This window comes from Vulpes vulpes, chromosome 16 (genome assembly GCF_048418805.1).
Source record: "Vulpes vulpes isolate BD-2025 chromosome 16, VulVul3, whole genome shotgun sequence".
NCBI classification, from domain to species: domain Eukaryota; kingdom Metazoa; phylum Chordata; class Mammalia; order Carnivora; family Canidae; genus Vulpes; species Vulpes vulpes.
This window is the reverse complement of record NC_132795.1, coordinates 78311312-78325422: the sequence shown is the minus strand read 5'-3', so window position 1 is coordinate 78325422 and position 14111 is coordinate 78311312. Positions and strand designations below refer to the sequence as shown.

General features: G+C 35.3%; 1 protein-coding gene across 3 annotated transcripts in view; it reads left to right on the top strand.

Moving 5' to 3' along the window:
* Positions 1-14111, top strand: part of FBXO11 (F-box protein 11) — an 89285-nt gene that overhangs the window by 55952 nt on the left and 19222 nt on the right. For all 3 annotated transcript variants that reach the window (XM_072741209.1, XM_072741211.1, XM_072741210.1), the window contains exons 2-11: positions 6849-6976; positions 7123-7204; positions 7598-7742; positions 9284-9413; positions 10164-10247; positions 10326-10458; positions 12798-12904; positions 12992-13103; positions 13192-13298; positions 13381-13518. In XM_072741209.1, the coding sequence (XP_072597310.1) occupies positions 6849-6976; positions 7123-7204; positions 7598-7742; positions 9284-9413; positions 10164-10247; positions 10326-10458; positions 12798-12904; positions 12992-13103; positions 13192-13298; positions 13381-13518 (1166 nt within the window). The remainder of the gene's footprint in view (positions 1-6848; positions 6977-7122; positions 7205-7597; positions 7743-9283; positions 9414-10163; positions 10248-10325; positions 10459-12797; positions 12905-12991; positions 13104-13191; positions 13299-13380; positions 13519-14111) is intronic.

Genomic DNA, 14111 nt, shown 5'->3' with positions numbered 1-14111 from the left:
AGGCTCCATATAGGAAGCCTGACGTGGGACTCGATCCCGGGTCTCCAGGATCACACTCCAGGCTGCAGGCGGCGCTAAACCACTGCACCACCGGGGCTGCCCTGTGCAAAAATTTTTAAAAAGTGATCAGTGATAGAACAGTCTAAAACATAGTATAAAGTGTGTGTAAAATTATTAAAAATACCCCCAAAAAATTATTAAAAATAAATTTTAGTAAATCCCTTTTTTAAAAAAGGAGAGGAGGAGGCATGATAATATGCCTATTTAAAAAAGAAACAATAGGACTTGAAAAAAACAAATCAACTTTCAGAAATTAAAAATATAAAAATGGAGGGGCACTTGGTTCAAGGTTCAGTTGGTAGGGCATGCAACTCGGTCTCAGGGTTGTGAGTTTGATCCCCATGTTATGTGTAGAGATTACTTAAAAATAAAATCTTTTTTTAAAAATTATATAAAGGGCAGCCCCAGTGGCGCAGCGGTTTAGCGCCGCCTGCAGCCCAGGGCGGGATCCTGGAGACCCTGGATCGAGTCCCACGTCCGGCTCTCTGCATGGAGCCTGCTTCTCCCTCTGCCTGTGTCTCTGCCTCTCTCTCTCTGTCTCTATGAATAAATAAATAAAATCTTTAAAAAAAAAAAAAAAGTAAGTAAATAAATAAATAAATAAATAAATATTATATACATATATAGGGATCCCTGGGTGGCACAGCAGTTTGGCGCCTGCCTTTGGCCCAGGGCACGATCCTGGAGACCTGGGATCGAATCCCACATCGGGCTCCCGGTGCATGGAGCCTGCTTCTCCCTCTGCCTGTGTCTCTGCCTCTCTCTCTCTCTCTCTCTCTCTCTCTCTCTCTCTCTCTCTCTCTGTGTGTGTGTGTGTGTGTGTGTGACTATCATAAATTTAAAAAAAAAATTCTATACATATATAAATGGAAATTGGCTTGAGATGGGTTAAATACAAATTAGATATCATTGCTTGAAAAGGAAAAAAAATCGGGGGGTGCTTGCTGGCTCAGTCAGTGAGTCATAGGACTCTTGATGTCAGGATTATAGGTGCAAGCCTCATGTTGAGTGTTGGGATTATTTAGGAAAAAATCTTTTTTTAAAAAAAAGCAAGAAGCACTGGGTGTTTTTCTGTATGTTGGTAAATTGAACACCAATAAAAATTAATTTAAAAAAATAATAAAATAAAATAAATTAAAAAAAGCAAGAAAATCTAGCAACAAATGTTTAAGAACGAAATCTAAAATGTAATCCAGGGCAGCCCCTGTGGTGCAGCGGTTTAGCGCCGCCTGCAGCCTGGGGTGTGATCCTGGAAGCCCCGGATCGAGTCCCACGTCGGGCTCCCTGTGTGGAGCCTGCTTCTCCCTCTGCCTGTGTCTCTGCCTCTCTCTCCCTGTGTCTCTATGAATAAATAAATGAAAATCTTTAAAAAATAAATAAATAAATAAAATGTAATCCAAAAGTAAAACGTTGAAAATACAAGGTTGAAAAAATACTAGGCTGTCATAAAACAGAACAAAAAGCTCTTAGGAAAACATTATCAGGCAAAACTAGATATATTTATTTTTACAGAAAAGAGAGAGGGGAGGAAGTGGGGGCAGGAAGGGCAGAGAGAGAATCTCACGCAGGCTCCACGCTGATCTTGGGGCTCAGTCGCACAAACCACAAGATTGTGACCTGAACCAAAACCAGGAGTTGGACGCTTAACCCACTGACTGAGCCATCCAGATAGCTCTCAGTCAAAAAGAGATTTTTAAGGGAAAGCATTATTTAAGGATAAAGAGCCATTGCATAATGACGAAATACTTCTTGGTTTTCACTACCAGGAGGAAATAATAATCTTGAACCTGTATGTCCAAATAACATTATCTTAAAGTTATACAAAGCAAAATTTTACATACTACAAATAAAGGACTACCTGCAGATATAGTGAGAGATTTTAGCATATTTCATTCAGAAGCTAATAAATCAGATCACCATTACCACCATCCCCAACAAAAGTAAACACATAAATTATGTGAACAACACAGTTAACAAACTTGACTTTCAGATTTATTTAAACTTTAAAAAATAGAATGTAGAGGTTCCGAACATTAGAGCACATATGAAACATTCGTAGAAATTAACCACATATTAAACTACAGAGGGATGACACCACAAATAGGCATATTACTTTGCACTGTTGTTCATAGAAAATTGGCTTGGTTTTCCAAGTTTCATTTGGAAGTGATGTTATTAGAATAATATTTAAAGGAAATAATAGAGGGAACAGACACCTGGGTGGCTCAGCCGTTGTGCGTTTGCCTTTGGCTCAGGGCCTGATCCTGGATTCTGGGGATCGAGTCCCACTTCAGGCTCCTTGCATGGAGCATGGAGCCTGCTTCTCACTCTGCTTGGGTCTTTGCCTCTCTTTCTGTGTCTCTCGTGAATAAATAAATAAAATCATAAATACATATATATACATACATTCATAAAATCCTAATGAATGAAATAATAGCAAAAACATTTATTCAACACTTAGATGAGCCAGACATAGTGGTGAGTGTTTTGCTGTGTTACTCTATTTAAATCCCTTCAGCAACCCTGTGAATTATAAGATACTATTATCTTTAGTAGATGAGAATTTAGGTTTAAAAATGTTAATTTACTCAGGGTTTGCTGTTAGAAAAACATCTTTCTTTTTTTAATATTACACTGTTTCAACCCCCCACTTTAAAAAAAAAAAATCTTTGCTATTATAAAATATAGCCAAGTAGAGAAACTCATATGAAACATATAGGTTATCAAATTATTATTAAAGTTGGTATTTTAATACCAGCAGGTCAAGGAATAGAACTTTGCTGGCCACTGCAACTCAGTACCCTTTTATGTGCCCTGTTTCAATTAACACCCCAATCCTTCCCCTACAAAACATGTTTATGATGATGTTTTGGCTTTTTCTTTATAATTTTAATACCAAAGTGTACATTCTTAAGCAGTATGCTTTAGATTTGCTTATTTCTTCCCCTCTGTTTTTCCCATGCAATTTATTTGTTGAGGAAACTGTTAACAGTTTGACCATTTAGAGTTTCTTACAGGTTTGATCACATTCAGATTAGGTGTTTGGGCAAAACTGCTGTGTTCTTTCATCAGGAGATTTGTTATCTCTGGTTGGTTTTCTTTTTGTGATAAAAGGGACTATTGATACTCAGCAGTTGAATCCATTAACTCTTTAGAGATTGCAAATTTTATTTCTTCATTTATTGGTGGAATGTTTCTCTAGGGAAGCTTCCCTCTCAGCTAATACTTGATTACCTGGTGGTTCAATTTATATAAGAGAGGAGGAATAAATGTTTATTTCCTGTTATTTACCAGTTTTCAAAATGATGACTTGGTTTTCACTAGCCTCTTTCAAAATAACCTTAAAAAAATTTTTTTAAAGTATCATTATAAACTCATGGATTCTTTTGTTTGTTTGTTTTTTCAGTTCATTCTGGTTATTCTTATGGATGCTGAAATTGTCCCATCTTTGGCCAATAGGAACCTCTTCAAGTTAGCTCCCTGCCATCATGGAATTTATATTTTAGTGTAAATATAGCTATTTATAAACATATAAATGGCTCTCTGCTTGGGGATGAGTCTGCATGTTCTCTATCTTTACCCCCACTTGTGTGCACGAGCATACTCTCTCTTAAAAAAAAAAAAAACCATCAAGATCAAATGCTGCTAGTCATTCTCGTTGGTACTAGAGTTGGCTTCTAGACTCTGTCACTGGACAGAGCTAGGGAATAGGCTCATCTATATATATTTAGTAAATATAGCTATTTATAAACGTGTAAATATATATATATATATATATATATACACACACACACACACACACACACGTATATATAGCCTTAAAACACACCTACACTAAACACGTTATTCTGTGTATTGGTTTTTATACTTACTATATATTAGCAATAATTCCTTATTAGTCTGTATAGAACTGCTTTGTATTTTGTAATGACCACAAAATATCTGTTGTATAGCTGCACCATAGTTTATTTAATAGTTATTGATGAACATTTTGACTGTTACCCCACAGTGTTATAAATAGTACTACAATAGATATCTTGGTACATACTACTTTGCCCACATCTATGAATATAGTTACAGATGCCCACATCTATGAATATAGTTACAGAATCAATTACAGAGTCAGTCAATCAATTACAGAAATGGAATTACTGAGTAATAATAGCTATTGCCAGATTACTGTCCTTCAAGCAATTAGGAACTTTTCCCCCACCATATCTCCTTTAATGATTCTAGCATGTGATTGTACTTTTTGATCTTTGATAATCTGCTACTTTAAAAAAATCTCACTGTAGTTTTTATTAGTATTTAAACAATTCTGAGTTGTCTCTTCATATTGTTGGCCTAATTTTCTATTGAATTGTTCATCTTTTCCATTCTGATTTGTAGGCATGCAGATATAATAAGGAAATTAGCCTTCTGTGACATGTATTGGCAAATATTTTTTCCTTATTGTGTTCCTCCTTTGATTATGTTTATAGTGTTCATTTTCCAGCAGAATTTTAAAATTTTTTATATGTTACTCAAATCTATTAGCGTTTTTTTGTTTTGTTTTGTTTTGTTTTTTCTAACAGTTCATACTTAGAGAGGAATTAAAAGTACAGTGCAAGGAAGGTTTTCCCCTCTGGTCGCCCTTCAGAAGTTGCCAGCCTCTTGTCCTGCCACCTCCTAATACTTTAGTGTGTATTTCCTACAAGAAAGGATATTCTCCGAAATCACTGTGCTACAGCTATTAAGATCAGAAAGTTAACATTGACACGTTGCTACCTTTTCTAATCCTTTGACCCCCATTCAAGTTTCACCAATTGTCCTAATATCATTCTTTTAGCAAAAGGATCCAGTTCAGAACCATGTGTTGCATTTAGTTACTATATCTTTTCTATGTCCTTAATCTTGGAACAATACTTTAGACTTTGCTTGGTTTTCATGAGTGTGACAATTTTGAGGATTATTCAAAACAAATTGGAATAAACTTGCATTGGTCTGAGGTTTCTTCAAATTAGATTTAGGCTATATATATCTTTATCATTAAAGTGACGCTGTGATCTTATTGTATGCTATAAGGTGGCACACAGTTTGAGTTTGTCCTGTTGATGATACTCACCTTGATCGCCTGATTAAGAGGCAGTGTATGATGGGCATTATTTAGTAACTTTACATTAGTAAAGTTACTATTTTTCCCTAAGTATGCCATTCCTTATCAAACTTTGAAGTTACTCATTTATGTATCTAGCAATATGAATTTATGGGTTACTTTCCATTCACTCGATTATAATCCCTTTACTGTCACTATGAATTTTGATATTCCAACATCATTATGCTAGTGAGTGACAATTTAAGCTGATTTCTAGGTCCCATGTCCTCATCATTCTTTGGGCATTTTCTTCTTTCTGTCATAAGATATTCCAGGCTCATCTTCTAATTTCCACCGACCTGAACTCAGCCATTTCTCCAAGGAGCCCTTATTCCTTTTTATAAAAAATATTCAGAAGCCAAGATCTAGGGATGGTTGGGTGGCTCGGTTGGTTGGGTGTCTGACTTCGGCTCAGTTCATGATCCTCAGGGTCCTGGGATCAAGCCCTGTGTGTTGGGCTCTCTGCTCAGCCAGGAGTCTGCATGTTCCTCTGTCTTTACCCACTTATGTGCGCACTCTCTCTAAAAAAAAACAAAAACAAAAACAAAAAAACCCCACCAAGATCAAATGCTAGTCATTCTTGTTGGTACTAGAGTGTCACTGCTTCTAGGCTCTGTCATTGGACAGAGCCAAGGAATATGCACAAATACATTCACCCACATCCAAACATTCACATCTGTATTTATCTAAGTATTAAAAACCATCAGTTCACATTGATACCTCCAATTCCAGTCTTAATACTAAAGGGTTTATTCTAGTTTTCTATCTTTTTATATTTTAAATCTCTCCTATGACAAAAACCTGGCTTCCATTTTTATATTTAATTGTTTGATGGATTCCTGTATTGTTATATACAATATACCATCTTCCAGTTCCACCATCCCTTCTCCTTTGTGATGCCCTTATCTCCCTACTCTTGCTCTGACTCTCCATGCCACCCACCCCACCCGCACCCTCAGACTTCCTTCCATCCTTCTTGAGCTCCAGCATCTTATGCCACAGTTTGAATCTATGCAGTATCTGCATAGATACCCTTTTCATCCTACTTGATATCTGATACCCTACACTGAGCTATCCCTCTCCATGGACACCCTCCTCACCTGGCTTTGATTCTGACACCTCTTGCCAGGCTACTCTTCTCACCCCACTTGGACTGTAACCAAGTGAACATGCTCCTCACCTTTTTATAAATGCCTTCCAAAATTTGTGTTACACCTCTTCTTCATCTTAACATTATAAAAAATAATTTTCATTTTCTTTTACTGATTTGATTATTTTGTATTTGAATATATGTTCTGGGGCACCTGAGTGGCTCAGTCAGTTGAGCGGCCAACTCTTGATTTCAGCTCAGGTCATGATTTCAGCGTCCTGGGATCGAGCCCTGCATCGAATTCCCTGCTCGCTTGCTCTCTCAAATAATAAATCTTTAAAAATACATTATGTGCTCTATTTTGGAATTTATTGTGAAGTAAGAAATGAAGTCTAACATTTCTTTCAGGTGTTTACCCAGTTGGCTGGAATTTTATGTGAAAGTTGTATCTACCTCCTCTCCCCCTAAAAAATTTATGAAGTTTCTTAAAAGTATACTGCATCCAAGAACTTTTGGAAAAAAAAAAATGGGTGTCATTTTTCATGTTGCTTTTGTTTATAACAGATGATGATGTACCTGCAGATATGGTTGCTGAAGAATCAGGTCCTGGTGCACAAAATAGTCCATACCAACTTCGTAGAAAAACTCTTTTGCCAAAAAGAACAGCGTGTCCTACAAAGAGCAGTATGGAGGTAAATTTTAAAAAGTAACTGCTTTTTTTCTTTTTTGGTAATGAAAGAATTGTTTAAAAACAAAGGGAAGTGTCACTGTTTTTTTAAAGTAACAATTATGTATGGTAAAAATATTTGCTTAATTAGTTTTCATTTTGTTTTTCAAGGGTGCCTCAACTTCAACTACAGAAAACTTTGGTCATCGTGCAAAACGCGCAAGAGTATCTGGAAAATCACAAGATCTATCAGGTATTTCTTCTGAAAAAACTACAGAATGGCATTAAATAATCTTTTTATTTTGTTTGATATCAAAAAATTAAATATAGCTTAATGGTATGTTTGGGATTAAGAAGGTAATATTATAGAAAAAGCATGGGGACCCTGACCTCTCACTCTTCTGACTTTTGTGTATAAAAATAACATTTTATAAACCAGTTTCTGAAATGGTACATAACAGCTAAAAGAATACTTAAGTCAGAACAAAAGAAGGTATATGTGTTTTATCTGTCAAAGCAAAATGCTTATAAAATGATAAAAAAAACTATTCATTAGATAAAATGAAAATTGTGCTTTTTAGTGAGAAACTTGTTGCTATCACAATAAATAGATAGTTTATATTCTGTTTGTTAATCTCTTTTATAGCAGCACCTGCTGAACAGTATCTTCAGGAGAAACTACCAGATGAAGTGGTTCTAAAAATCTTCTCTTACTTGCTGGAACAGGATCTTTGTAGAGCAGCTTGTGTATGTAAACGCTTCAGTGAGCTTGCTAATGATCCAATTTTGTGGTAAGTGAAAATTTATTTCTTATTATCTTGAGATATACTATTTGTTGCCCCAAATGCTAAAAGATGGTAGGGAAGTTGAAGTGTGAGTTGGTAGCTACAATTAGATAGATGGAACAGAATTAGAGTGCTTAAAAATTCCCGTGTTACCTGTTTATCAAAAATATAGGTTGTTGGTCCAAGTGGTATGTATGTATGTATTAATTTATTTTTAAAGATTTTATTTATTAATTTATTCATTCATATGAGAGAGAGAGAGAGGCAGGCAGAGGGAGAAGCAGACTCCATGCAGGGAGCCTGACGTGGGACTCGATCATGGTTCTCCAGGATCACACCCTGGGCTGAAGGCAGCGATCATGGTTCTCCAGGATCACACCCTGGGCTGAAGGCAGCGCTTAAACTGCTGAGCCACCTGGGCTGCCCCCAAGTGGTATTTATAAAACAAGAGTACTATCTCTGCTGTTTCTCAGTTAATAACAACTGAGTGATTGTGGGAAATTTTTTCGTTTAAATTTAAGCTTCATAGAAACAGAACTATGTCTAATTTAAAACAGGTAATTAATCTGATAGTTTAATGAGAAAGATTTGGATACATTCACTTTTGGAAAATAGTTAACAGTTATATCCATGAACCTTAAAATATGCATGCCCTTTGACCCATGTAATTCCACTTTTGGAAATTTTTTAGCTTTATGTACAAATTTTTCATAATAGCATAGTTAATAGTGGAGGAAAATTAGAAATGATCTAAATCTTTGACATGAAGGGAATGAATGGACTAACAATGGAATGTGTATTTGAAGGGCGGTGATATATACATGTAACTGATTTTTTCAGAATTGTTGATAACATGGGAAAGTGCTGTGTTCTAAAAAAGTTTTTGAAAAGACTACAAAATTGTAGATGCTATATAATCACAGCTAATAAATGAAAGTATCTGTAGATAAAAAAGACTGGGAGGAAACACTGCTTTGCACAGGAAGTGATAATAGTTACTATGACTACATTTCTGAGATTTGATGGGTTTTGACAATAACATAAGTGAACTAAAGATATGAGGCATTAAGTTCAGAATATTTTATTGAAAGCCATCTTTGGGGTTTTTTTTTTTTTTTTAAGATTTTATTCATTTGTAATAGCATGAGCTGAGGGGGGAATGCAGAAGGAGAGGGAGAAGAAGCAAACTCCCTGCTGAGCAGAGAGCTTGATGCAGAGCTCGATCTCAGGACCCTGGGATCATGACCTGAGCCAAAGCCAAAGGCTTAACCCACTGAGCCACCTAGGTGCCCTGAAAGCTAGCCTTTTAATAACAACCGTATGAGGTCTTGCCAGTAGGGTGGCCTTTTTTTCCTCAACAAATTTTGAAGACTTGACACGTTATTTTGGGAAGTGAACTTTTTTTTAATGTTATATTATTTTAGCCAAAAACTGTTTTACGGTTAAAATTTTGGTTTTTTATATTCTTCTGTGTTTTTGAAGCATCAGATAATTTTCCAGTTAAAGGATGTTTTATAAAGGAATCTTTCATTCTTTTACTTCTTTAGGAAACGATTATACATGGAAGTTTTCGAATATACTCGCCCTATGATGCATCCTGAACCTGGCAAATTCTACCAGATTAATCCAGAAGAATATGAACACCCAAATCCTTGGAAAGAGAGTTTCCAGCAGTTGGTATGAAGTATAAATGGAAAATATTGAGTATAAATGGAAAATATTGACTTATATTATATATTCATAAATAAAATTTCTTTTTAAAAGATTAATTTAAACTCAAGAATAGGTTTCAAGCCAATGAATATATTTATCAGTCAACAAAACATTCAACAATTCTTTTCACTACTGACATATTAATAATTTTAACAGTGACAGTAACCATCAGTAGCCTGAGAGGAGTTATACATTTTATGGGTCTGTTTGAACCTTTTCTTAAATTGTTAGTGTTCAGTAGTTGTTTTAATTTTTATATGGTCCTTTATGAGTGGTTCTCAACTGGGGGTGATTTTGCTCCACAGGGGACATTTGGCAATGTCTGGAGACATTTTTGGTTGTCACAACTGGAGAAGAGGATTCTACTGGTATCTAGAGGGTAGAGGCCAGGGATGCTGCTAAATCTTACAGTGATGCACAGGACAGCCCCCACAGCAAAGAATTACTGTCTCAAAATATTAGTAGTGCTGATATTGACATATTTTGTCTTTTCTTACTGGATATTATTACTGAGTTATAAGCTGTTTTAGATTGTACATTGCACTATGCAACAGAAAACTAGTTGGTGTAATTGATTGCTTTTGATATTTAATAAAAAATATATACAGTATTAATTTGGAATATAATGTTTACATTAGTAGTCAATGTTTGTTTCTGGTTTTTTTTTTGTTTTGTTTGTTTTGTGTTTTTTTGTTTTGTTTTTTGACATTTTAGTATAAAGGTGCACATGTAAAGCCAGGATTTGCTGAACATTTCTACAGTAATCCTGCAAGATATAAAGGAAGAGAAAATATGTTGGTATGTTTGATTTGTATTTTTATAAGACTTAAAATGGTAATCTTTCAGTTCTGTACTGACACTTTTATTTTTTTCTAGTATTATGATACAATTGAAGATGCCCTGGGTGGGGTACAAGAAGCTCATTTTGATGGACTTATCTTCGTTCATTCTGGAATATATACTGATGAATGGATATATATTGAATCTCCAATCACCATGATTGGTGCAGGTATTCTGAAATGCGTTGTCATTAAAAATTTATTTTCTCAGGGGCAGTCCGGGTGGCTCAGCGGTTTAGCACCTGCCTTCAGCCCAGGGCCTGATCCTGGAGACTGGGGATCGAGTCCCACATCTGGCTCCCTGCATGGAGCCTACTTCTCCCTCTGCCTGTGTCTCTGCCTCTCCCTCTTCTGTGTCTTTCATGAATAAATAAAATCTTTAAAAAAATTTTTTTTTGTTTTTTCATTAAAATTTTTTAATGTATTATTTACATGATGGGTTTCTTAAAATGTTAGTGACTTAAAATCTAGATGAACCTTGATAATACTTTAATGGTTAGGAAAGAGTAGGAATATTGCTCATTGCAATGAAAACATGAGAGTTCAGAAAATAAAAATAAATCATCTTTTCTTTTTTCTTTTTTTTTTTTCCTGAAGAGCGGTAGCATGGGGCAGTGGGGGAGATGGAGAATCTGAAGCAGGGGCTTGATCTTACAACCCTGAGATCATGATCTAAGCCAAAATCAAGAGTTTGCCTGCAAGGCACACCAGTTAGTTAGTTAATTAATTAATTAATTAATTAATTAATATATGTCCATCCTCTCTCCTGCCATCCCTCCCTGCCTCCCTCTTGATGTCTGTACTTTGTCCAATGCCTTATTCATTAAGGAAAGAAAGATACTTGTTTTATCTTTTATTTGAAAATAAAGATGGTTAGTGTTTCTGTTGCTCTGTTTTTAATGAAACAATGTCCTTGATAAATTTTTTTTGTACTGTTTCAAAGCTATTTTTATAGTCCAGTTTCTAAGAATAAATGTAGTGAAATAATTGTTGAGCACTGATCAGTCATTCTAGATTTGTGCTGATTTTTTAAGGACACAGTACGTGGACCATTTTAAGATAGCTAGTAATTATTACTTGTTATTGAAATTTGCATGTACTGCCCTTTTTGCTTCCCTCCCCCATTTCCACCACAGAGAAAAGGGGAGGAGGACATAGAAAATTTTGCCTATGGATTTGCAATACCTTCCAAATAAAGGCCAGTATTAGAAATAAATTTAACTTAGGACATTTCTTTCTCTACCTACTCATCATCCTCTTCTCCTTTGCTTTCCCTGAGTTCTTTTTTCTGGTGCTGCAGAAGTGATTTTGTTTCCACAAGAAACCATTTTTTATTTTTAATTTTTATTTTTTTAAGATTTTAATTATTCATGAGAGACACAGAGAGGCAGAGACATACATAGACAGAGGGAGAAGCAAGCTTCGTGCAGGAAGCCCAATGTGGGACTCAGTCCCGGGACTCCAGGATCACGCCCTGAGCCAAAGGCAGATGCTCAACCATTGAGCCACCCAGGCCTATTGTTAAACCATTTTTTAATATGTCATTGTACTTGATACTAAATATTATTAGTAGTTATATTATTATACCTAAATTTGAATATAATGGGACTCAAATAATACCCACGTTAAATATGACCACCTGTAGTAAAGACCAGTGAAACATAGTTACCTGATAAAATGAATTATTCTTACCTATTTTTAAATAGCTCCTTCTCTGTAGTATGCTAAGTGTGAAGTAAGTGAGAGGAACACAACTACCAAGTGATTTCACTTAACATGTGGAATCTAAAAAACAAAACAACAAAAAAGAAACAGACTCATAAACACAGAGAACATATAGGTGGTTTGCAGAAGGGAGGTGGTTGGGCAGATGGGCAAAAAAGGTGAAGATGACTGAAAAGTACAGAATTCCGTTTATAAGATAAATGTCACAGGATGAAAAGTAAAGCACAGGGAATGTAATCAGTAATATAGTAACAGGGCACCTGGGTGCTTCAGTCAATTTAGTGTCTGACTCTTGATTTTGACTCAGGTCATGATCCTCAGGGTTTTGGGATTTGAGCCCCCAATGGGGCTCTGAGCTCAGCAGGGAGTCGGCTTAAGGATTTTTTTCCCCTTCTCTCTGGCCCTCACACCACTTGCATGTGCGCTCGCTCTCTCCCTCTCTCTCTCTCTCTCAAATAAATAAATCTTTTTTAAAAAAGTAATATTATAATAACTTTGTATGGTGATAGAGTATACACTTAAAATAGTGAGCATTTTGTAATGTATATAATTGTCAAGTTACTATGTTGTAGCCCTGAGGCTAATATGTCAACTATACTTCAATTAAAAATTTTCTTTAAAATTTCTCAAATACCCAACTTAAAAACAAAAAGATTTCCATATTACTAGTTTTATGGCAGAGTGTTTTTACTGATTAAAAAATAGAATTTTATTGGAATTTCATGTCTGATATATGTGTTTTTAAAAAAATAAAAGTTATATGTTTTAAAATATCTTCTCACAGCACCTGGAAAAGTAGCAGACAAAGTTATAATTGAAAACACTAGAGATTCAACCTTCGTTTTTATGGAAGGTTCTGAAGATGCTTATGTTGGATATATGACAATAAGGGTAAGGAATTTTAGAGTTAGAATGTTTGTTGAAATCATTTAAGGCAGCAGTTCAGTCAAAATTTCAAGCAAAATTTCTACTTTTCAGTTTAACCCTGATGACAAATCTGCTCAACACCATAATGCACACCACTGCTTAGAGATTACGGTTAATTGTAGCCCTATTATTGATCACTGTATCATCCGAAGTACGTGTACAGGTTAGTGTTTCCCTTATGTCTTATTATAAAATGGGCCATTGTGCTGTTGTTGCCCAGTAGGTTTTTAAATAAATCATTTTTCTTACAGTTGGCTCTGCAGTATGTGTTAGTGGTCAAGGAGCATGTCCCACTATCAAACACTGTAACATCAGCGACTGTGAAAATGTTGGACTTTATATAACAGATCATGCACAGGTATTTTTAAATTTTGTGGGTTTTTGTTTTTAAAAAGTCTTTAAAATATCTGCTAATAACTATTTCTGATTAATTGTTACAGGGAATATATGAGGATAATGAAATTTCCAATAATGCTTTAGCTGGGATTTGGGTTAAAAATCATGGAAACCCAATTATTAGACGGAATCATATCCATCATGGACGTGATGTCGGTGTGTTCACATTTGATCATGGCATGGTAAGAATCCTATGTTTATTGTTAATAGAAAAACTGACTTCATTAATTTTTTTTTAAGATTTTTTTTTTTAAGCAATCTCTGGACACCCAATGTGGAGCTCGAACTCATAACCTGGAAATCAGGAGTCACATGCTCCACCAATTGAGTCAGCCAAGCGTGCCATATCAGTTGAATTTCAAATAGATTTCTGCATTTTCTCATCACCAAACTATGTGAATTGAAAAGTACAGGGTTAAAAGAAATTTCAGTAATGTATTTTAAAATCAATATGCAATATTATGTAAATTCATGAATCTAATATTATGTGCATGTAGAGAAGATGAGGTCCTTAAGGAATTGATGGAATCTTTAAGATCGAATCTAGTAGTTCTCAAATGTAAGAGTGCATTAAAGTCACCCAGATAAAACAATATGATGGGGACCAGGACATGCATTTTTAATAAGCACCGTAAGTAAGTTGAATGCAGGTTGTTTATAGGCTACACTTTGAGAATTAATGGTTTCACTACTAGTTTTAACTGGCAGAATATTAATAGGAGATACAGTGGTAATAAAATATCAGTTCTAAAACTCTTATGCCTCAGTTACTTAG